Source organism: Ipomoea triloba, chromosome 2 (genome assembly GCF_003576645.1).
Source record: "Ipomoea triloba cultivar NCNSP0323 chromosome 2, ASM357664v1".
NCBI lineage: Eukaryota > Viridiplantae > Streptophyta > Magnoliopsida > Solanales > Convolvulaceae > Ipomoea > Ipomoea triloba.
In genome coordinates, this window is record NC_044917.1 from 21430585 (window position 1) to 21453212 (window position 22628).

At 33.8% G+C, this 22628-nt stretch overlaps 5 protein-coding genes across 5 annotated transcripts; 1 reads left to right on the forward strand and 4 right to left on the reverse strand.

Annotated features, from left to right (window-relative positions):
* The first annotated feature begins 4605 nt into the window (after positions 1-4605).
* LOC116010663 lies at positions 4606-5850 on the forward strand. The gene is made up of 4 exons (XM_031250156.1): positions 4606-4932; positions 5010-5068; positions 5419-5536; positions 5651-5850. The coding sequence occupies exons 1-4, from the start codon at positions 4703-4705 to the stop codon at positions 5727-5729; spliced, it is 486 nt and encodes a 161-aa protein (XP_031106016.1). The 5' UTR covers positions 4606-4702; the 3' UTR covers positions 5730-5850.
* A 106-nt stretch (positions 5851-5956) lies between these two features.
* LOC116010662 (chromophore lyase CRL, chloroplastic) lies at positions 5957-8924 on the reverse strand. Its single transcript, XM_031250155.1, has 9 exons — positions 8472-8924; positions 8341-8390; positions 7864-7924; positions 7735-7770; positions 7589-7639; positions 7366-7458; positions 6559-6663; positions 6306-6398; positions 5957-6180 (listed from the first exon to the last, which is right to left on the reverse strand). Exons 1-9 carry the CDS (start codon positions 8661-8663, stop codon positions 6046-6048), a joined length of 816 nt encoding a protein of 271 aa, XP_031106015.1. The 5' UTR covers positions 8664-8924; the 3' UTR covers positions 5957-6045.
* Positions 8925-11876: 2952 nt separating this feature from the next.
* On the reverse strand, positions 11877-13708 carry LOC116010652 (uncharacterized protein At4g14100-like). Its single transcript, XM_031250142.1, has 2 exons — positions 13178-13708; positions 11877-12134 (listed from the first exon to the last, which is right to left on the reverse strand). Exons 1-2 carry the CDS (start codon positions 13668-13670, stop codon positions 11965-11967), a joined length of 663 nt encoding a protein of 220 aa, XP_031106002.1. The 5' UTR covers positions 13671-13708; the 3' UTR covers positions 11877-11964.
* Positions 13709-16036: 2328 nt separating this feature from the next.
* Positions 16037-17261, reverse strand: LOC116009745 (uncharacterized protein At4g14100-like). Its single transcript, XM_031248873.1, has 2 exons — positions 16770-17261; positions 16037-16384 (listed from the first exon to the last, which is right to left on the reverse strand). Exons 1-2 carry the CDS (start codon positions 17227-17229, stop codon positions 16200-16202), a joined length of 645 nt encoding a protein of 214 aa, XP_031104733.1. The 5' UTR covers positions 17230-17261; the 3' UTR covers positions 16037-16199.
* A 1395-nt stretch (positions 17262-18656) lies between these two features.
* On the reverse strand, positions 18657-21398 carry LOC116011125 (carbonyl reductase [NADPH] 1-like). Its single transcript, XM_031250642.1, has 4 exons — positions 21124-21398; positions 19703-19961; positions 19324-19506; positions 18657-19196 (listed from the first exon to the last, which is right to left on the reverse strand). Exons 1-4 carry the CDS (start codon positions 21213-21215, stop codon positions 18801-18803), a joined length of 930 nt encoding a protein of 309 aa, XP_031106502.1. The 5' UTR covers positions 21216-21398; the 3' UTR covers positions 18657-18800.
* Between the last annotated feature and the right edge of the window lie 1230 nt (positions 21399-22628).

Genomic DNA, 22628 nt, shown 5'->3' on the forward strand with positions numbered 1-22628 from the left:
AACATAATAAGTGTGAATGAAGGTTATACCTTCATTTATGTCCCTTTTTTCCGTTAATTTTTTTTTTGTACATTATGCTATAAAAGTTGTACTTTACAATATATTTGACAAACATACCCTACCGTATAACTTCCGTTATCTTTTCCACTATTGTTACCATGCACATGCATCCACTATAGATTTTCTTATTTTCTTCAATAATTAATAATAATAATGTATACACATTATATATAATATATGAGTATATGTTAGTTATTTTCTAAATATAAATATAAAATATAAAAAATATTACATTATATTATATATTACAATAATTTAAAATATTAAAATCTAACTAAATTGAAATTTTAATATAAAAATATTAATATTGGGAACATAATAAGTGTGAATGAAGGTTATACCTTCATTTATGTCCCTTTTTTCCGTTAATTTTTTTTTTGTACATTATGCTATAAAAGTTGTACTTTACAATATATTTGACAAACATACCCTACCGTATAACTTCCGTTATCTTTTCCACTATTGTTACCATGCACATGCATCCACTATAGATTTTCTTATTTTCTTCAATAATTAATAATAATAATGTATACACATTATATATAATATATGAGTATATGTTAGTTATTTTCTAAATATAAATATAAAATATAAAAAATATTACATTATATTATATATTACAATAATTTAAAATATTAAAATCTAACTAAATTGAAATTTTAATATAAAAATATTAATATTGGGAACATAATAAGTGTGAATGAAGGTTATACCTTCATTTATGTCCCTTTTTTCCGTTAATTTTTTTTTTGTACATTATGCTATAAAAGTTGTACTTTACAATATATTTGACAAACATACCCTACCGTTATAACTTCCGTTATCTTTTCCACTATTGTTACCATGCACATGCATCCACTATAGATTTTCTTATTTTCTTCAATAATTAATAATAATAATGTATACACATTATATATAATATATGAGTATATGTTAGTTATTTTCTAAATATAAATATAAAATATAAAAAATATTACATTATATTATATATTACAATAATTTAAAATATTAAAATCTAACTAAATTGAAATTTTAATATAAAAATATTAATATTGGGATATATATATATATATATATATATATATATATATATATATATATATATATATATATATATATATATATATATAAACATAATAAGTGTGAATGAAGGTTATACCCTTCATTTATGTCCCTTTTTTCCGTTAATTTTTTTTTTTGTACATTATGCTATAAAAGTTGTACTTTACAATATATTTGACAAACATACCCCTACCGTTATAACTTCCGTTATCTTTTCCACTATTGTTACCATGCACATGCATCCACTATAGATTTTCTTATTTTCTTCAATAATTAATAATAATAATGTATACACATTATATATATATATATGAGTTATATGTTAGTTATTTTCTAAAATATAAATATAAAATATATAAAAATATTTTACATTATTATTATTATTATTTACAATAATTTAAATATCTAAAATCTAACTAAATTTGAAATTTTAATATAAAATATTAATATTGGGCACCTAGTATGTATGTATATATATATATATATAAATTGTCCGTATAAGGTGAGAACTATTGCTATCATGTGAACCTGTGAACTCTCACGCACCGTTGAGATGTGAGATTGGACGATCAAGATCTAAAGAGTGGCGCCTTCAGTGCAGTTGTGTAGTGGTGCAGTGGTGTAGTGATGTGGTGCATTGGTGTAGTGATATATATTTACCAGGTCAAGATCATTATAAACCACCAGATCGAGCAAGATCAACAGTGCATAATGGTACGCAGGCGCCTAGACCGCTTAGGTGCTGATCACCTAGGCCTCCTAGGCACCGACTAGGCTGCCAATTCAGTCGATTAGCTATTGTTTTCCTTTAAAAATGGGTTTTTTCAATCAAAGCGACATTGTTTTGAGCAAAATAACCCTAAATTGTTCAAACTCTATATATTTTTTATGTTAATATTTAATATTTTAGTATTAACTATTAAAGTATTAAATAGTTTATAATTTTTTTAAAAATAGTTTATAATTATTAGTCTTAAAAACATTAAAAAAATTTAAACAAATTTTTAAAAAATAAAAAATAAACGGGTCGGGTTCAGGCGTGGAATCTCTAAATCGTGACTAATTTGACCTCCCGATCATAGCTAATAAACCGGTCACTAGATTGGTAAAATTCGACCTTTCAGTCGTATCGCAAATCCGGTCCCTAGATCGTTAGAGTTCAGGCGACCCTTATAGTCCACAGGACTGCGCTTAAGGTTGCTCTCTTTTTTTGCCTTAGCTAAGATTTTTTCGCATTAGGTTTTTTCTTAGTCTAAGGTTTTTAACGAGACAACCGTCATAAGTCACGGGCCATAAGGTCGGTTCTTCCAGTCCGAACTCTTCTTCATTGGCGCTTAAGGTTGTGCTCTTTTTTCTTTAGCTAAGATTTTTTCCCACTGAGTTTTTTCTTAGCCTAAGGTTTTTAACAAGGCAATCGACATAAGTCATGGACCGTAAGGTCAGTTCTCCAGCCCAAGCCCTTCCTCATTGGCTCGACGTCAGGGCACGAACTGGCATGAGGGCTACTTGATAGGGAATATACCCCGAACATACCACCCTATGTATTTTGTACACGTGTTTCGTATTAGATACATGTATTAGCCCTATATATAGGACTTTAGTCCTACATGAGAGGGACTTTTGGCTTTTGACCTCCCTCACTCTAGACATTCACTCAAGAAACCATTTCTCTCTTCTTCTCTACCATCTCTCTAAGCAGTTAATAAAAATGGTAATTGATGGTCAATCTTGGATTGTTCAGATAATCTTTATATACCTTGCATACTACTTCTCTACATATTTTCCATCTCTCTAAGCAGTTAATAAAAATGGTAATTGATGGTCAATCTTGGATTCTTCAGATAATCTTTATATACTTTGCATACTACTTCTCTACATAATTTGGATGCATGAGTACGCGAGAGAATTAACACGATCAATAGCATTGGTTCACATTTGAAGCTAAACCTATATATATATATATATATATATATGTATGTATGTATGTATGTATGTATGTATGTATGTATGTATGAGAACAAATTCTTAGGAAAAAACTAAGAATCAATCTCAGCTTTACATTTGCAAAAATCAGACGGACCAAATCAGATTCGTAATTATCTCTAACTTTAGTATGCAAACTTGAACACTAAAATCTGTACTTCTAAAAAATTTCTGAGTGTGCACATTTAGTATTAAAAGATTGCACTTGTAAAAATACGAAAGTGCATTGCACTTAGGGTTTCAGTTTTAGAGTTTATGATTGTATTTTTTATTTTATTTGGTTTAATAGTGTACTTCTTAGTTTTTGCTGCTTAAGTTCTAGTATTTACCGTTAAGATTTAAAATTTAACTTTTTATTAATTTTTTAAAATTTATCCAAGTTTACATATTTAGTTGTTACATATTGCATATTTATGTGTTCAAGTTTGCAAATTGAAATTGATGATAATTACAAATATGATACTATGTTTTATTAAATTGATACGATCCATCTGATTTTTACGGATGTAAATGAGTAAGGCTAAGATTAATTCTTAATTTTCCATTTGGAGGTGTGTTCTCATGGGATCAAATGCCTCTCTCTCTCTCTCTCTATATATATATATATATACATATATATATATATATATATATATATATATATATGCGGTTGGCCTTTTCCTGTGGCATTTTCCGGTGCGGTTGTGCAATGACTTTAGGTGTGTAATTTTACTTTTAAGGTGCGTGGTTTGTATGCTTAAGGTGCGTCAATGTTGAAACTTAAGGTGAGTGAAACTAAAGTTTAAGGTTTGTGATTTTTCTTCTAAGGTGCGTGATTTGTATGCTTAAGGTGCGTGAGTTGTTAAAACTTAAGGTGCTCCATTTTAAAACCTTAGGTGCGTAGTTTGTGTACTTAAGGTGTGTCAGCCTAAAACTTTAGGTGCGCGTGATTTGTGTTTTTAAGGTGATTTGTTTGTGTGATTAAGGTGCGTGGTTTATGTACTTAAAGTGCGCAATTGTAATGCTTAAGGTGCATAACCTAGGGGTGTAAATAAGCCGAGCGGTTCGCGAGTTGCTCGGTCAAAGCTCGGCTTGATCTCGGTCAAATTCGAGCTCGAGCTCTAATATCTTAGGCTCGTGGCTCGTCAAGCCACTCACGAGCCATATATATATATATATATATATATATATATATGTATATGTATACATATAATATTATAGTTTATTTTTAATTGAAACATGAATTTAAAACCAAAGAAGTTAAATTTGAGCTAAAAATCGAACTCGAACTCGAGTTCGAGCCTAAACTCGAGCTCAAATTCTCGGCTCGTTTACACCCCTACTGTAAGTCTGTAACCTCACAACCGCACGGGAACCCTTCTCCGCACCTGAACCCCTTCCTTTTATATATATTAGGGGGGGGGGGGGGGGGGGGGGGGGGGATGAAAAGTTTGTGTGGGGAGTATGACAGCCACGCTTCCACTACAACTGTGTACACACCAATTACCTCACACCAAAATTTCTTTGTGATTTGTGAAACCACCACTGACCACTCTCTTATCTCCTCATCCCTTCCATCTTCTTTCTCATTCCAAGAACAATAAGCAATCTTTAGCAGATGGCACTACGTGCACCAACCACCACCCTTCACACCACCAAGTCTACCCTGCTCGCCCCCACCGCCGGCAGCAATGCTGGCCTCCGGCCGCCGCCACACCGTGTAGCTCTCAAGTCTTCCTTCTTCTCTCCTTCTGTGCATCTCTTGCTCCCTCCAAACCACACTTCTGCTGCCCCAAAGTTCTCCATGCGTGTTGCTTCCAAGCAAGCTTACATCTGCCGTGATTGCGGGTAATCTTTCTTCTTTCTTCTCCAATTACTTTCTCCTTTTCAATGCACTTTTGATGACAAACATGATGATGCTGCAGGTACATTTACAATGACAGAACTCCTTTTGAGAAAGTATCTGACAACTACTTCTGCCCTGGTACATTCACCTTCACCCTTTCTCAGCATTTCTGCGTAATTGAGATTAAGACTTAGTTGCGTTATTGTATGTTGGGCTGAGGAAGGGTATAAAAAGCAAAGTCCAGCACTCGCGTCTAGAAGAAAATGTGTGGCGTATAAGAAAATAAGATTGTGCCTGTTTTTGGCGTAAGTAATAAGCCCATGATACTAATAAGTGGTCTTAGAGTTAGGTCACGGGTTCGAATTTCAGTAACAACATTTAAGACTGGTTGGTGCGGGAATGGGAAATTGTTGGGCAGAGACTAGAAAAGTGCAAGTTGCTGCCTTCGCCTAGCGTTTGATCCTAACATTTTTTCTGTTTGTGTGCAGTATGTGGTGCTCCAAAGAGAAGATTTAGAGCATATGAACCCAAAGTGGCTAAAAATGCCAATGATACAGCAGTAAGGAAGGCCAGGAAAGAACAGATAAAGAAAGATGAAGCTATTGGGTAAGCAAGCATATACATACATTATTCTCTGTCCAGTTCATAGCTCAACCATTCCTTTAATCCCTTCTGAGAATTCAGCATCATATAATGAAAGAAATTTTTGATGTAATGCAGCCGAGCATTGCCCATTGCCATTGGTGTTGGAGCTGCTGCACTTGCTGGTTTATACTTCTACCTGAACAGTACCTTCTAGGCTGGATCACAGGAAAAAAAAAATGTAATTTCCACAAAGATTTGCTTATTAGTGTATCAAGATTTCACATTCAATGTGCTTTTGAGTTCATTCTTTATTTGGGTTTTACCTTTACTTTACACTTCACAGAGTTAAAGATCTCAAATTTCCAGCATTTCTGTACAGCATATAGCTTAACTGAAACATGGCTATGACACATTTTTAACAGACATGCAAAGATATGAAAGTTTTCGATGCGTAAATCAATGAAAAATATGTATTGATAGACTCGAGATGGTGGTTTGAAATTTACATTACAATACTACAGAACAAAGTATCAATCTTGAATAACAAATGAACCCTCTATTCTTTTCTCTATGGATGGGGAAGACAACATCAAAGCAGAAAGGTCATCAAAACTAGAAGCTGGTGCAGGTTTGAACTCATATGGGCCTCCCTTTACACCCCAGACCTGCAATAAGTACAGAAATTAGATACGAGTTGAAACAAGCTTTTTGTTCAGATTCCAATGTTATTATAAGTATGAAAAAGAGGGCTTTGTTTTTGTTGATGATGAATGTAATACAAAGAATGTACCTGATTTCCACTCTCATCAAAGCCTCTATCCCAGGAATGTATCTCATTATTCTTCAGCACTGCAAGTTCTGACGTACAATATGATGCACCGTTCTGTTGTGCAAGAAAGTAAAAACGAAACTGAGTTGCAGAGCATTGGAGAACGCGTTACAATACCAAAATAGTAAGGTTGTTAACAAAGTTGGTGAAATGTTAGGCTGCTTTGGAGTTTTGAGGTTTAGTACAAAGTGAAAAGAGATGAACGGGAAAATACCCATGTATTAGGAAATCCATCTGCAGGTGTAGATCCTTCATATAAGCATCGCTTCCCACGCTCACAGCGTTTCAGAGGAATGGTAGTCAAATGTTCAGCAATATCCTGCATTTAACCGTAATTATTCAACTAATGGATATGCACGCTAGACCTTCCTCCAAGTTAAGGGAATTATTAAAACTACCAGAAAGAACTGGCATATCTTATAACCAATAACTTTGTTGAAAAGTTATGATTGTTCGTCAAAAGAGAAGCTGGCTAATTAGGCTTGTCAGGCCTTACTAAGAAAATTATGAAACTACAGACAGCAAATGTGCTCAATGCTAAACTGGTCTACAACAACATAAATTAAAGGAAGTTGCATTGTAGCTTGATACTTACCCCAAACATGAACTATGCAATAATGTATTACTTTCAAGTTAGACAATCATTATTTAAGGAATGTATTATTCAATAACTTATTTACACATTTTGTATCACTTTTTTTTCCTATTTCTTTCTTTCTTTTCTAGGAACAAGAGCCATGAAATAGCCAAAGAAATTAGATCTTCTCATATTCCAGATTCAACATTCCATGTAATTCCTAAAAACCATTAAATAACTATTCTTGCTCAAAATCCCACTATTCAAATATTACTAATATCAATGCGAGAGAATATGACTATGTTTTAACAGGAACTATAACGTTTAAATACAGCTAGTTTTATTCACAATACCTTAACTTGTCACCACATTATTGCAATGCATCTTCAAGAAACTAGGTAACAAACAAAAAGCGCATCAACTACAATTGAGATTTTATATTACCCCAATAACTTCTTCAGGTTGTGGACGCTGGTCCTTAGGCCGATCACAGAAGTTCTTATACTCCTCTGCATCTCTGATAGCATAGGTGCTGACCTGGTAGTTCAAATATGTTAGTGACAGCAAAAATTCTTCACAAGTAGAAAATCACAAGCAACTACGGACATTAAATAACAAAAATCATGAAAGGGAAAAAGAAAATGAAAGAGAAGGGATAGAGCCCCACCTCAACATCACATCTCATCTCCTTTGGACAAGGCTTGACAATGCAAAATCTCTGCAATGGGATGGATAGCTTTTAGATGTCATCAGACAGTCTTTACAATGGCCATACCAGTTATTTCAAACAGACTGTTCCAGTATGCCACTTACCTGCCGAAAAGGCTTATGAGGTGTCCTCCAGAATGCCTAGCAACAGAAAATATATCAATAATGCCCAGCATGGTGGCAATTAACTGTAATCTATGGGTGCCACAACTGTATCAGAATGTACAGAATTACCTGCTCAAAATATAAGACCTTCGAGCCATCTACCATGTCAGCAGCTGGGCATGAAAGCCATCTATACAGCATCATAAAAGAAACATTAAAACAGACTCACAAAAGAAATAGAGAAATAACAGCAACATTAAAATGGACTACCATAAGAAATAGAGAAAGAACAGAAAGATGATATCACAACCATACACAATGTTCACAACTTTGTAATTGCCCAGTGTTCTTGCTTACATAAAGGTAAGAAATTGAAGTCAGGATTACAAAACTGAACTAAGCTAAGCATGTAGATTCAAGTAATAGCTAAAACTACAATAGGAAAAAAAAAATTTAAAAATTAAAAATAAAATAAAATAAAGAAGCAAAAATTCAAACACAAAAGAAGCAACAACCATCACATGTCCAAATTTGAAGGTTATATTGTAAGTACCCCAAAAGGGAGGCAACAACACAGGTAAACGGATTGAATTAACAAATTGGTACCTCAAATTGAAGTAACTATCTGGGTCTCTAGCAGCTTGCTGTTTGGAAAACTGGGAATTCAAGAACAATAGTTCTGAATCAGAAGAAGCAGAAAAAAGGTGAAAAGAAGAGAGAGCATTAGAAGAAATCACCTTTTCCCCACTGAGAGACTGAGCCACAATCCCAGCATGGTCCCAACGGGTGGTGGACTTGGTGAGACGCCTTACAAGCAGTGCCCCTCCGATCAAAACCAGCGTCTTCAGCACCACCCCCCGGGCTCGATCCCACCCATTCGGATTCTCCTCCGACTTGGGGTCCAAACCCGAGTCCGAACCCGTACACATACTCGATTGAACCGCACTCACCAGCTCCCCAAAACCGGATGATTCTTCACGCCATCAATCAACAACTTATACACTCTTTCCAAAAAACTCCAGAATTGCAAATTACTATATTTTCCCCTTCCGTGCGCGCTATCTCAACTCTTCGTGTGAAAAAAAATAAATCAACCTTGTCTTAAATTTCATAAGAGTCCAAATTTAAAATATTAAAAATGAAATATCTGGAAAATTCATATGGGGAAATTCTTATCGCAGCTGTGGGAACAAAAACAACTGAACAAGCGTCACTGAGTCATGTTCGAGTTGGCGTATTAGCGGTGGGCCCCCTCCGCTCTTGCGAACCAATACGCACCGCTCCTTTTATTCTACTTCTACCCCTTTTAAGTGGGCTTCTAATAATGAAGCCCAAATAGTTTTGGGCCCAATGGGCTCCTTTCACTTGTTCCTTTACCTCTTTTAATTAAGGGTCACATTTGTGTGAGACCGGTCGAATCGGGTCAAAGCACCATGCAAATGTCGTACTTATATGCTCAAATATAACACTAATCAATAATACAATTTTTGTTACTTATAAGAGAAAAAGTAACACATTTTTCATAATAAGTAATGTTGACAAGTGCTTCTTCCTTATAAGGGCAAATATAATACTTTTGAGAAAAAATGTAATACTTTTAAATCAAAATGTAAAAGTATTGTATTTTCCCTTAAGGTGTGTTCGGAAAGTAGGAAAATGACTTCTGGAAAATGTTTTCAGGAAAATGAGTCATTTTCCGGAAAATAGTTTGATTTTCAGTGTTTGGTTGCATTCTAGAAAACTGTGTTTGTGTGTTTGGTTCATTTTCCGGAAAATGAGTAGAAATGTATATTTTTATTATTTTATTTAAAATATAAATATATATATAAATTAATAATATTTATTATAAATAAATAAATAATAAATAATAATAATAATAATTAAAAAAAAAAAAGGTGTCGCTACTCTGGTTTGCGGCGAAACCAGAGCAGCGACCCGACACCCTTTCTTGTATTTTTTTTTTATGGCTCTGGTTTCCGGCCTTTCTTGTATTTTTTTTATGGCTCTGGTTTCCGACCGGTCCTGCCGGAAACCAGAGCCGGCGGACTGCCGTCCCTCTGTCAAACAACGCCATTTTCCGCCAAAAGGGGTTTATTTTCCCCAGTCAACGGAAATTATTTTCCGTTGACTAGGTTTTCTAGTGGTTGCCAAACACTTCAAGCCCGGAAAATGATTTCCAGAAATCATTTTCCGGGTTTTCAAACACACCCTAAAAGTATTGCATTTACCCTTATAAGTAACAAAATTTTTATTCCTAATTAGTATTACATTTGAACATATAAGTATGACATTTGTGTATATAAATGTTACATTTGCATCCCGACCCGACATGCCGCATGATGAGATGGTCTCACACAAGTTTTTGCCTTTAATCAAAGGTAAGACAGTCTACAAGAAAGTGGAGTTGAGTAATTTTTCATTTTTCGCAACTTGATAAAGAATGCCCCCCTTGCTAACATATGGGCGGCACGGTTCATAGATCGCCTAAAGAACGGAAAAATTACATCGTTTAATGTGTGTGTTATTTTTTTAATGTCTTCCACTATAGAACCAAACCAAGCACGGAATTTAAAGGAGCGCCTAGTGCATAAAAGACTAAGTGTGAGTGAATGAGTCCATCTCTACCTCAATTTATTCCAAGTTTAATTCCTTAATCCAGCTTAAAGGTAAGCCTCTTCACTGTCTCGGCTTCTTCAATCGTGTAAGTCCTCATCCGTCTTACTCCTTTAGCGGCTACAAACGCCCCTTCATCGCTTCTGATTACCCAGCCCATTCCCATGAATCCACTGCCATGATCGAAGCGGCATCTGAATTCAGTTTGAGTCTTTCCCTTTCTTGCATTGGCTGCTCTCTAATTGGCCAGGAAGCTGAGAGACCAGGTGGCCACTGTATTCATGTCATAGGGCTGTCCCTTCCAAACAACATTATTTATGCTATTCCATAGCCCCCAGCAAAGCATTGCAACCTTGGTCGTCATTTTTTCTTCATCTAAGACATCCAGGCAACCGAATCACTTGTTCATTTCCTTATTCTTTCTATTTGTTGTAGACTGTAGTAAGAAGTATCTTCTTTTACCAGTTTACCTATATAAAATAAAAGAACAACTTTAATTTTAAATAATCAACTTTTGTAGCATTGTCATATTTACTCATATTTTTTAATTTTAAAATTACATGTTAGTAATGTTTAAGGTAAAATATAAAAATTTAAATAGATAACTGATTGTAGCAAGTAAATAAAAGTTAAGATATTGATACAAAATTAAGGGTGTGTTTGGTTGGTGGGTTTAGGCATAAGGAATGGGTATGAAACTGATTGTTAGTGTTTGGTTGATAGGTTTTGAGAATGCTACTATAGGTTTGGAATACTCCATTAATGAGAAAACTCATACCCTTATTAAATAAGGGTTTCATTTTCCTTCCTCATTTCTTCCCCAACTATTAATAATCATTCCCATTCCACCCAACTACCAAACATGCTAAATACTTTCACCAAAACCCATTACCCTTACCAAGTATTTGATACCCATTCCTATTCCGATTCCCATGTGCGAACCAAACGCACCCTTAATTTTTATGTTGAGTCTCGATTTACCTCCTCATGAACTTGGGAGGTGAAAATCATTTGAAAAATAAATATGTGTTCATTGCAATTTTCGAATAAATCCACCCAACCAAATCCATTTTTAATCGCAAAACATGAAAGGCAATGAATTGGATGGAGATCATTAGATCAAGATGCTGCATAATTTTGTTAAAAATAGTTAACTAACTAAAACAAATTAATTCCATTAATTAATCAATGATTGAATTGATTTCATTCAATAATTAGTGTAAGTATATAATGATTTTTTATTTTCATATCATTTTTTTTACATAAATGAACCAAAAAAAAAAAAAGAAAAAAAAAAAAAAGAGGATAGAGCATTCAACAAGATATAGTACTATACCATGTCCATATATTGAAATTTCCATGAAACATTTTCAAGAAAAAATATTAGATCGAATAAATGTGAACTAGTGTGATAACAGTTTTGTTTTCATTCTAAATGAGTGGTCATAGCGTCAAGATGATGGGACTAAAAAATTTTAAAAATATATAGAACAAAAACTACCTGGTAAACAATCAAGAGTGCTTAAAAAAAAAACAAAAACATTTGGAGGAATTTTTTATTTTTTATTTTATAATTTGCAATAAGTGTTAGATATGCACAAGACGAATATGTAAAGGCTAAAGCGCAACAGAAACATGGAAAGCTCTTGGCAGCGGCATGGCATCGGAGACAATGGGACTGCCCAAATACTCAACTGTGGAGTTGTTGAAGCAGTAGACGGGGGCTTGCCAATTTGGGTCCGACAGAACTTTTCCCACTTCAAATGTCATCACATGTGCCACCATTCCTGCGGTTCATAAAAAACATCAAATCATGTTCCTCAACATTATAGAACTAGGGATACAGTGTGTAAATTTCATAAACATTACCAACTTTGTAAATATCAAAGTTTGTAATTACAAACTTTGTAATATATTGTGGTGACAATTTCATACTCTCATATTTAGCTCGATGGCCAAAGTTCGTAATAATTATAAAATTGTCATCGTATTTTTTTTTTTATTTTTGAGCAAATGGGATTATTCGGTATTGTTCTTGTATTATCCTAATTTATATTTCTCTACAGTTATACATAAAACACATGTTAATTAGACATGAACTACAAGCCAAATTGCAACATTCACATTCACGGTTCTGTTGCTCAAGGACAAAAAATTGTAATCTGTTTATAAAGAAAAGACTATATTTTGCAACTATTAAGCAAAATATAAACAAAGACTGAGAAATTTAAAATGCATTTTTTTCCTTATAATTACAGTATTATATATTAAAATATAAAAATTCATTCAGACTCGCTAGCCCAGTTTAAAGATACTTTAATTGGATTTGATGAACTAACTTACTTGAGCTGTGAGCATAAGTTTAGCGAAATAGTAACAGATCAGATTCTAAAAATAACTCACCAATAGCGTCACTACTCACTAGTTTACCACCTACCTGGGATTAAACTTATTCTAAATGAGCCAGGATCCTAACTTCACCGTAAAAACTAGTTTAAATTTGGTTCCAACTTAAGTGCTCCTTCACAATTTCTTATGAAGTCAATGTAAGATCGACACTCCGGCCTCTCAACAAGAGTATTAAATGATATGGGCGTTAAAACTAGCTTAAGGTTTAGCCCCAAATTTTTTGTGACTACAATCTAACATACTTGTAATATCTGCTCAACAACATGATATGTAATATTCTTAATTGGGATGAGACTCAAACTTAAATACTACTCTACAATCTCTTGTGGAGTCGATGTGGGATTATATCATATTCGTATGGAAGATTTAAAGCATAAATTAGGTAAAACATGGTTAAAAGGTTAAATAAAAGAAGAATTACCTGTGTAGAAAGCCCAATAAACAGGTCTTTTAGAGACGACATCCTCGTAGTACCAGATGAACTCAACCTTCTCCCACACATTACACAGGAACCCATCCATGTACTTCTGACCCAGGTAATTCGCCCCATCAAGCCAGTCGGGTCTTAGGATGCCCACCGGCACATCCAACACTTGGCACTCGCGGCTCGAGTCCAGCGTGTATATGAAGGATGTCCCATTGTTCCATTCCAGGTCGTAGACGAGGTTACCCAGCTGGTTCTGGATGATGTTGAAGTTCCTGCCGTTGGGCCAGTCGTACCAGAGGTCGATCATCTGCAGAGTGCCCTTGCTGGTGATGTTGATGAAGAGGATTGAGTGGAATTGCAGTGGCCATGGGGTGGGGATTGGCTCCGGATCTCCGGCATTCGGGTTTGATTCGGTCGAGGAGGAGGAGAAAAAGAAGAGGTATGCGAGGATGAGGGTGGAGATTTTGGGGTTTCTTGAAAACTGCATTTCTTGTTTAATTTGGAAAAAGAATGGACATAAGGGGACATAGATAAGGTTGTTCTACTTAAATACTCTACTACGGAGTATAAATTTCTCAATTTTCTTCAAATTCATTCAAATTGATATCTCAAAAATCTACTCTCACAAACTCTTATGCAATATTTTCTATTAGAAATTCAGAATTAAATATTAGGGTGCGTTTGTCGCACCATCGGAATAGGACTCAAATACTTGGTAATAATAATAGATTTTGGTGAAAGTATTTTGCATGTTTGATAATAGCTAGGGTATAATTGGAATGATTAATAATATTGTTATTTAGTTATGTATGATCCTATAATGGGAATAAAAGTTTTAAAAATATAAAAACAAAAAATCAAAACAATTTATTCTAGACAAAAACTTGTGTGAGACCGTCTCACCGTGAGACGGATTGAGTCAAAATGAAAATGTTATACGCACAAATGTCATACTTATATGCTCAAATGTAATACTAATTAGAAATAAAATTTTTGTTTTTTATAAAAATAAATGTAATACTTTTAAAGAGAAAATACAATACTTTTACATTTCGATTTAAAAGATTACATTTTTCTTCAAAAGTATTATATTTTTCCTTATAAGTGATGAGCACTTGTCAACATTACTTATTGTAAAAAATGTAATAATTTTTCTCTTATAAGTAACAAAAATTGTATTCCTGATTAATATTATATTTGAGCATATAAGTATGACATTTACACATATAAATATGACATTTACATGTTGTTTCAATCCGACTCGACACGTCTCACGAATAAGGATCCGTGAGACGGTTTCACACAAGTGTGACCCTTTATTCTAATATAAAGACATCAAAAGCATCAATATGAACAAAATAAAAATAAAAATCTAAAAACACTAATTCAAATTTAAAAATCAAATTACCAATTACGAGGGAAAATAATGGAATGAAACCCTTATTTTATTAAGCCTTTCCCAATAGTATGGGATTTTTAAAGATATTTTACGGGTGTAATTAAGAAAGAAAAAATGAGAATGGAAGAACAAAAAGAAACAAAAAAAAAAAAGAAACAAAAAAAAATACTGTTAAAAATTTAAAAAAAATAATAATAAAAAGAAATTACGTGCCCGCCTGGGCACGTGAGGCGCCTCTTTTCCTTGCAGTAGCTCTCACTTTGACTGCAAAAATTCTAAATTTGCAGGGTATACTCTATATTTATCTTTCTTCCCCTTCTCTCCCCCACCTCATTTAACTTTTTATTAAAATTTGTGCAAAAATCATCAATGGGGAAGGTCTTAGGGAATGAGTTTTCTAATTAAGGGGATAATCAAATCTCATTGTAGTAGTCTTCTAGAAACTTGCCAATTAAACAATAACAATGACTTTAATTCTCATTCCTGATAGCTAAACCTATGAACCAAACCCACCCTTAGTGTTAGTCTCACTCAACTCTCAAATAATTCAAGATTATCTGATATGTTTTTCACCAAAACAAATCATGGTTAAACCTCTTTTGTGCTTCACATACTCTCTTTACTTTTAGCATGCCTCTGCGGTGTCTGATTCTACAACATATTCTTAATGAGATCAAACCAAACCATAATTAAGTTAATGAAGTGATGATCCTAGTCCTAAAGATTGCTGTTTCATATAAACTCTAAATTGAACTAAATTGAACTAAGTGTGTGTTTGGTTCACACATGAAAATCGGAATCGAAATGAAAATCAAATACTTGGTACTGATAATGAGTTTTGGTAAAAGTATTTTGTGTGTTGATAGTAGGGTGGAATTTAAATGATTTCCAATATTGATGTTTGGTTGTGTATGACCCTATAATGAGAATAATGTTAAAAATATGAAAATGAAAAATCAAGGCAATTGATCCTAATATAATGACATCCAAAACATCAATATGAACAAAAAAAATCAAAACAAAAATCTAAAAGTGCTAATCCAAACTTAAAATTAAAGTTAGATTACATGATACCCCTTTTAATTAAAAAATAAATTTTTAATTGAAGGTGTAATCAAAATTCATAATTTTGTTTTAAAAGTTGTCAACCAAACATTATGATTTTGATTCTCATTCCTAATGTATAACTCATGAACCAAACACATCCTTAGTTCCCTTAGTTATTTTATTTATGCAAGTAATCGATCAAACATTCATACACATGCACTTTTGCTGTTCTTTTGGTTGTAACAAAATTAAAAGACATAATTGAAGCATGTGCTCCATCCAACTAAAAGCCTAAGCTGGTAGTTAGACTGCGCATTTATGTTTATATTATATTATATTATATTTATGCTCACACGCCTCCCTTACTAAATTGAATCATATAATCTATCCCAACTAAAAGTCTAAACTGATAGTTGAACTGCACATTTATGTTTATATTATATTTATGCTCACAGACATTATATATCATCAACCTATGTAAGCTTATAAATGCAAAGATGACAGAGAAAGTAATTATACTTGGTACATACTATTCGAACAAACAAAGGAAAAAGTACTACTCGAACAAACTTAGGAAAACAATAAAGTGTATTGTTTGTATGATTTCCCAACGCGAGAGAGATGATGTCTACCCAGATTTGGTACCAAAGATTTCTTCTTGTCCACAGCATCACCAAAGCAGTATTCAGGAGCTTGCCACTTTGAATCTTCAAGCACTCTTCCCACCTCAAATTTCATCACATGCTCTGTCAATCCTGCACCCCATATATATAAAATAATGGCCTAAATTCACTATAGAGTAGTATGGTGAGACTAATTCAGTCAAACCCGATCTTATATTATCATACAGCTATTATTGAGGTATATACTGGCGGAGTAAATATGTCTTATCGTTCTTACTAAAAGTCAAACTAGAGATATTATTGGACCAACTTAATTGGAGTTATTCCAGTCATTGGAGTTATTGGAGTTATTCCAATCATAATTTTTGGTGCAATGGTAATCAGTTAATAGTTTAAAAGACAGTGTTTCGAAAATGTGCGGTCATATAAGAAAATAAAATTATGTCTATAACTACTTTTGACTTAATAGAAAGTCCATGATCCTAAGAATGTGAAGGATGTTTTTAAGTACGTTTACCATCATAGAACTCCCAATACACGGGTATTTTGGTATCCACATCCTCGTAGTACCAGATGAAATCCACTTTCTCCCAGACGTTACACAAGAACCCATCCTTGTACCTGTGGCCGAGGTAGTTGGCTCCGGCGAGCCAGTCCGGCGGGAGGATGCCTACCGGGAATTGCAAGACGGTGCATTCGCGGTTGGAGTTCAAGGTAAAGACGAAGGAGGTGTGGTTGTTCCATTCGACATCGTACAACGTTTCCCCCAGCTGGTAGTGGTTGATGTGGAAGTAACGTTTGTTAGGCCAGTCGTACCATAAGTCCACCATTCGCACCCCGCCAGTATAGTTCATGACGGTAACTGCGTGGAATTGCGGCGGCCATGGCGCCGGGACTGGATCTTCCGACGCAGAAAGCCCACGGCACCGACACAGAAGGAGAATCGAGAAGCATATGGATTTGAGTGAGAAGAGCATAGCTGAGTTTTTTATTATCTTTTCCACACAAAGACTGCGTGTGTGGTGCGCATATTGATAAGGAGCGACGCAAAGAATTTTATTTTATTTTATTTTATTTTATTTTATTTAGAGTTAATTCCATTTTTGGTCCTAGATTTATAGGTAACAATCCACTTTTAGTCCATTTTTATTAAAATATTCACTTTTGGTCTTAGTATTATTGTGGCATGACCAATTTTGGTCCTTTATCAACAAATCAGTTTAAATATCGTTAAATACAATGACATTTCGGTCTTTAATTATGAATGTTTTCAAAAAAATAAACAAAAAAGAGATTGAAATGTCTTTGTATTTAATGATATTTCAACGATTTTATTGCTAGAGGACCAAAATTGGTCATGCCACAATAATACTAGGACCAAAAGTGGATGTTCTAATAAAAAAAGAACTAAAAGTTGATTGTCGCCTATAAATCTAGGACCAAAAATGGAATGAACTCTTTTATTTATGTGGCAATTACATATGAGTCAACCGGGTTAAATTCGACTACATTCAAGTTAGTCATAATTAATTTTTAAATTTGAATTTCAATGGGAGTTTGAACAGTTAGCTGGCTTAGTAATCTGTTCTAATTTAAACGGATTAATTATGAACAATCTAGACTGGTGTTTTTTATTTTATTTGAACCAAACAAGTCTTTCCTATAAATCAAAGAGTTAAATTGTAGTAGATTGGTAAGCCTATAAATCAAAGAGTTAAATTGTACTAGTAGATTGGTAATTCTTTAGTAAATTATATACTTCTTTGTTTTAACAATAAGCTTATTTAATTTCAATTCCCGACGATAGTTAAATGTACCATAATAAAATATTAAGTTAATAATTTGAGTACCATATTAAAAATTGCAGACAGTAAAATTTTACTTAACACAGCATGTTATGATTGATTGAAAAGCCTGTATGTGTTATAAACCGAGATTCAATGGACTATGAAATGCAAGGGAACATTAGTAGTAATTGACTATTCATATATTATGGTGGTGAAAACAAGCATAATGTAATACGGAGTAACATGTTGAGTGTAGATCAACTAATCCTTAACACCACCCAATTTAGGTAGGAAAAACACATTCAGTGTTAGAGATTTGCCAGGATCAAAACTCGAATATTACACCGACTAATAACAGTAATGACATATTGAGAAAAATAATATAACAATTAGAAAAGAGAAAAATAGAGAAACACAAAATTTAAGTGGTTCGATCAAAGTGATCTACATCTAGACGAAAGTCCTTAGTCCTTCCTACTTAAACTACTTTCCTAGCTATAGAAAACAGCAAAAGTGTATTGCACATGAAAAAAACCAAAAAGAAAATAATTAAAATTATTAAATCAATTACAGCTAAGTGGAAGCAACCTCTGCAGAAATGATGCTACTCAAGAAAATGACTAAAGCTACAAAACAGACATTTTCTTAAATCTCTCATGAGTATGTAAGTGATACAATGTAGATCAGAAAAAAGATTTTGTTTCTGTAGTGGCAGACGGTTTCACTGATATTGAATCTATAATCAGTCTTCACAGCCTTAGTTAGAAGTTTATCTCTCGCCTCTCAGCGAAAAACTTACCAGTTACAAACTTGTCGGGGATCAGCGACAGCCAGACTGGAGTATCAGCTGCTTCTTCGGGAGAAATACTCCCCGCCCAACCAGTCAAGGCAGTCTTGACCCAACCTGGGCAATAGCAGTTTATATAGATTTTTTGACCATCTGGACGGTCTGAAAGTTCCCGTGCCATTAGTCTAGTGAAAGCATTAACTGCAAGTTTTGACACTGAGTAGTCGGTAAAAGTTTGAGGCCATCCACCAGATTCCCAAGTCCCTTCTTTTACTTGTTTTAAAAATGACTCCACAGTCTGATCAATCAATTCCTCTGATAATTTGTCTACATCCTCCAGTTTTTTTCTCAATTCATCATTTTGAAGTTTCTGGGAAAACCAAGCAAGTGCAAGTTATGTGAAAGAAAACGGAATTGAACAAACTTATAATGAATTGTGCAAGATTAACAAAATTTGGCTCATAGGCTAAAAGAGCAGATCAAAACATAGCCCTTACACTTAGTCTTCCTAACCGTGATGTCACACTAACAATATGACCACCAGCAGCTGTTGATCTCATTAACGGAATCATAGTTTTGGTCATGTTTTTGGTTCCATAATAGTTTGTCTTGATAACGGTTTCTGCATTCTCTACAGAGTTACTTGTGCCGACATTGAAATTCACCCCTGCATTGTTTATCTAAACATTTGGGAATGGTTAGTGAATGCTTCACAAAACTATTAAAGAACGAAGTAGAAATACAACCAAAAAAGGGCAAACTTTAAGTAGAATGAGATAAAGCAGTTCTATGACTGAACAAGGGCAACGCATAAAAAAGACTGATACTGCTACACTTTTCGCTTTAAAAAACTTTGGCATGAACCAAGCATCGTACCAGTATATCTAAACCCCCGTATGTCTCTTTTAACCATTCAGAAAATGATTTTAGTGATGAAGGATCCACAATATCTAGTTGATGGAATGCCACATTAAGACCTCCTTCCTGCATGACTTTCACCGCTTCTTCCCCAACACCTGTCTCTCGTGAAGTAACAACTACTGTCAACCCATGCATTCCAAGTTGGTGCGCAATCTCAAATCCAATTCCTCTATTCGCACCAGTCACCACAGCAATTGTGTCAGATGTCCACCATCTGAACATAATCCGACATTTATAATGATAAGCTCAACATTCATAACTCAAATATAGAAGTACTAGTATATGTTTGATGTTTCACTGAATAAAGCAAGTTATTTCCATATACTCACTACCATGTTAGGTATAGTTTAAAAAATGAAAAAACTTATTCACATTGCAATAGAGTTAATACCCAATTTAGTCCTCGATTATAGTGGTTTTTCTCGATTTAGTCCTAAACGATTTTTTGTGCTTAATTAGGTCCTCGACTTTGATGGTTTTACCCAATTGAGTCCTTGGCTATTAGAACCAAGGACTAAATCGAGAAAATTCACTATAGTTGAGGATTAAATTGGGTAAAACCACTATAGTCGAAGACTAACTTGGTAAAACTACTATAGTCGATGACTAAATTGGGTATTAATAAAGATGAAATTACCAAGCTATCTTAACAAAGGACTCAATTGAGTAAAACCATCAAAGTTGAGGACCTAATTAAGCATAAAAAGTCGTTTAGAACTAAATTGAGAAAAACCACTATAGTCGATGACTAAATTGGGTACTAACTCCATTGCAATATATTGTTCCACAAGCTCTCAGTGTAGAGCACATATTTATGCCATTCACATTGCAAAACTTGTACACACAACCAAAGGAAAACAATACCAAACTTTCAATAGAACAGAAGATAACTTGTCTTCTCCTTCTTTTCCTAGCACTAGCCTACAAACACCTACCTTACCATGAAGGTCAAGAGCAAAAGGCCAAATGCTATCACAAACCTAAGCCAAAGCACATTTTCATGTCTTTGTTAACCCATACAAATTTTCTATTTTGACAATCTGCACAAATACCAAAATATAAGGAAAAGGGTCCTCATTATCACCCAAAAATTGACAAGCCTTTCATTTCCCACTCTGTATGTGCAATTCTTCAATGCTCAAATGATTAATTAATCAATTTTGAATCCATTTCCCTAAAACGAACACAAAAATTTCATGAAAACTTCATACTCTCAAATTCATTGGTGGCCAAGCTATGTGAATTGATATTTCACTGATAATGCAGCTTCAGATAAACAATGGGGCTCAACAAAATCAAATAAGGGCCATAATAATAACAGAATAAATTGGACCGGAACATCAAAGATTGTAGCTTTAAGGTTTCCTGTTGTTTACCTTTGGTGATCTGAGTAGGGAATGGTACGGAGAAGAGAAATCTCTTGGCGCCTCTTCTCTCTTTTCTCCTTTGCCTTCTCTTTTTTATCCATAATTTCCGACCTTTTCTGTTCATCTACTCCGTATAATATAATGCCTCAGCTTCTGTAAGATATTTCCTCCATTTTTCTTGTCTCTATTTTTTCTTTCTGAGAATTGGGAGGGAGAGAAAGAGAATGGCTGGGTATGCCGTCCGCAACATAACAGAAACAGTTTCTTCTTGCGGTATATTTGGAGCAACTGCCCCGTGTGCTCCCAACAATCCATTCAACAAGCTTGATCTAATTACTACGAAGTATTTTTTTTTTTTTTTCAAGCTTGATCTAATTACTACGAAGTATTTTTTTTTTTTTTTTAAGTAAACATTGACTCTATTTGGCATACCTAGTTTATAAGCTAGCTAAAAAGCCAATAGGTGAAATTGAAAGTTAGTAATCACTAGCTAAAAAGCCAATAGGTGAAATTGAAAGTTAGTAATCAATAAGTTAACTAATTGTAATTAAGATGTTTAGTAAAATTCTCTACTGAGTTAACTAATTGTAATTAAGATGTTTAGTAAAATTCTCTATTGAATAAGATGATAAATGTAAAAAATATAAAAATGACATTTTTATAAATTTATATATTCAAATTTAAATTTACATCTACAAACCTAATAAAAGTTAATAAAGTTAGGCTCGTAAGGATAACTAAAAAATGTTGGTGTAATTGTTTTTTTTGGGAAAATTGTAATTTATGCTCCTCTATAATATGTCAATTATTAATGTCACTCCTGAATTATTATTGGTGTAATTGTTGCCCCTCAATTTTCAAAAGGGTACATATATTGCCCCTCCAGTACCATACGAGAGGGGCAATATATGTACCATTTTGAAAATTGAGGGGTAATATTTACACTACGAGAGGGCAATATATTTATATATGTATCGTTTTGAAAATTGAAGGGCAACATTCACACCACTAATAATTCAGGAGTAACATTGATAATTAGCATATTATGGAGGGGCATAAATTACAATTTTCCCTTTGTTTTTTTTTTTTGAAATGAATGGTTCATATTATTTTGATTTTAGTATTTTCTTTTTATATTTTTCATACTTTATTCTCTATTATATCATTTACTTTTCCTAAATACCCCAACATTTCGTCATTCCGTTAACTATTTATTATTCTTAACTTACTCATTGATTTTCATAATGAAAGTTTTACGTTCGAAGCTCATCAAAATCAAATTTGACCTAATTGTTAAACACATACTATGAATATGTTAGTGTGTATTATGGTTGCAGTAGGCACTAGGCGCTTGTCGGGTGGTAGACTAACGCCTAGCGCCTAACTGGTCTAGGCGAAACCTAGGCGGTGACCTATAAAAACAAAAAAGTAATGCATGTGTGTGGGTGTATGCCATATTATATATGTATGTATATATATATATATATATATATATATATATATATATATATATA

Bases quoted from the DNA above. Each gene is read 5' to 3' on its own strand.
- LOC116010663 (XM_031250156.1), top strand. From the start codon at position 4,703: ATGGCACTACGTGCACCAACCACCACCCTTCACACCACCAAGTCTACC. The intron at 4,933-5,009 runs GTAATCTTTCTT...ATGATGCTGCAG, and splicing joins TACATCTGCCGTGATTGCGG to GTACATTTACAATGACAGAA. The intron at 5,537-5,650 runs GTAAGCAAGCAT...GATGTAATGCAG, and splicing joins AAGAAAGATGAAGCTATTGG to CCGAGCATTGCCCATTGCCA.
- LOC116010662 (XM_031250155.1), bottom strand. From the start codon at position 8,663: ATGTGTACGGGTTCGGACTCGGGTTTGGACCCCAAGTCGGAGGAGAAT. The intron at 6,664-7,365 runs GTAATATAAAAT...GGTTAAATGCAG, and splicing joins AACCTGAAGAAGTTATTGGG to GATATTGCTGAACATTTGAC. The intron at 6,399-6,558 runs GTATTTTCCCGT...CTTGCACAACAG, and splicing joins ATGGATTTCCTAATACATGG to AACGGTGCATCATATTGTAC.
- LOC116010652 (XM_031250142.1), bottom strand. From the start codon at position 13,670: ATGCAGTTTTCAAGAAACCCCAAAATCTCCACCCTCATCCTCGCATAC. The intron at 12,135-13,177 runs GTAATTCTTCTT...TATGAACCGCAG, and splicing joins TTATTGGGCTTTCTACACAG to GAATGGTGGCACATGTGATG.
- LOC116009745 (XM_031248873.1), bottom strand. From the start codon at position 17,229: ATGCTCTTCTCACTCAAATCCATATGCTTCTCGATTCTCCTTCTGTGT. The intron at 16,385-16,769 runs GTAAACGTACTT...TATGGGGTGCAG, and splicing joins GTATTGGGAGTTCTATGATG to GATTGACAGAGCATGTGATG.
- LOC116011125 (XM_031250642.1), bottom strand. From the start codon at position 21,215: ATGGATAAAAAAGAGAAGGCAAAGGAGAAAAGAGAGAAGAGGCGCCAA. The intron at 19,507-19,702 runs GTACGATGCTTG...CCAAATGTTTAG, and splicing joins ACGGGGGTTTAGATATACTG to ATAAACAATGCAGGGGTGAA. The intron at 19,197-19,323 runs GTAAGGGCTATG...TGGTTTTCCCAG, and splicing joins CACGGTTAGGAAGACTAAGT to AAACTTCAAAATGATGAATT.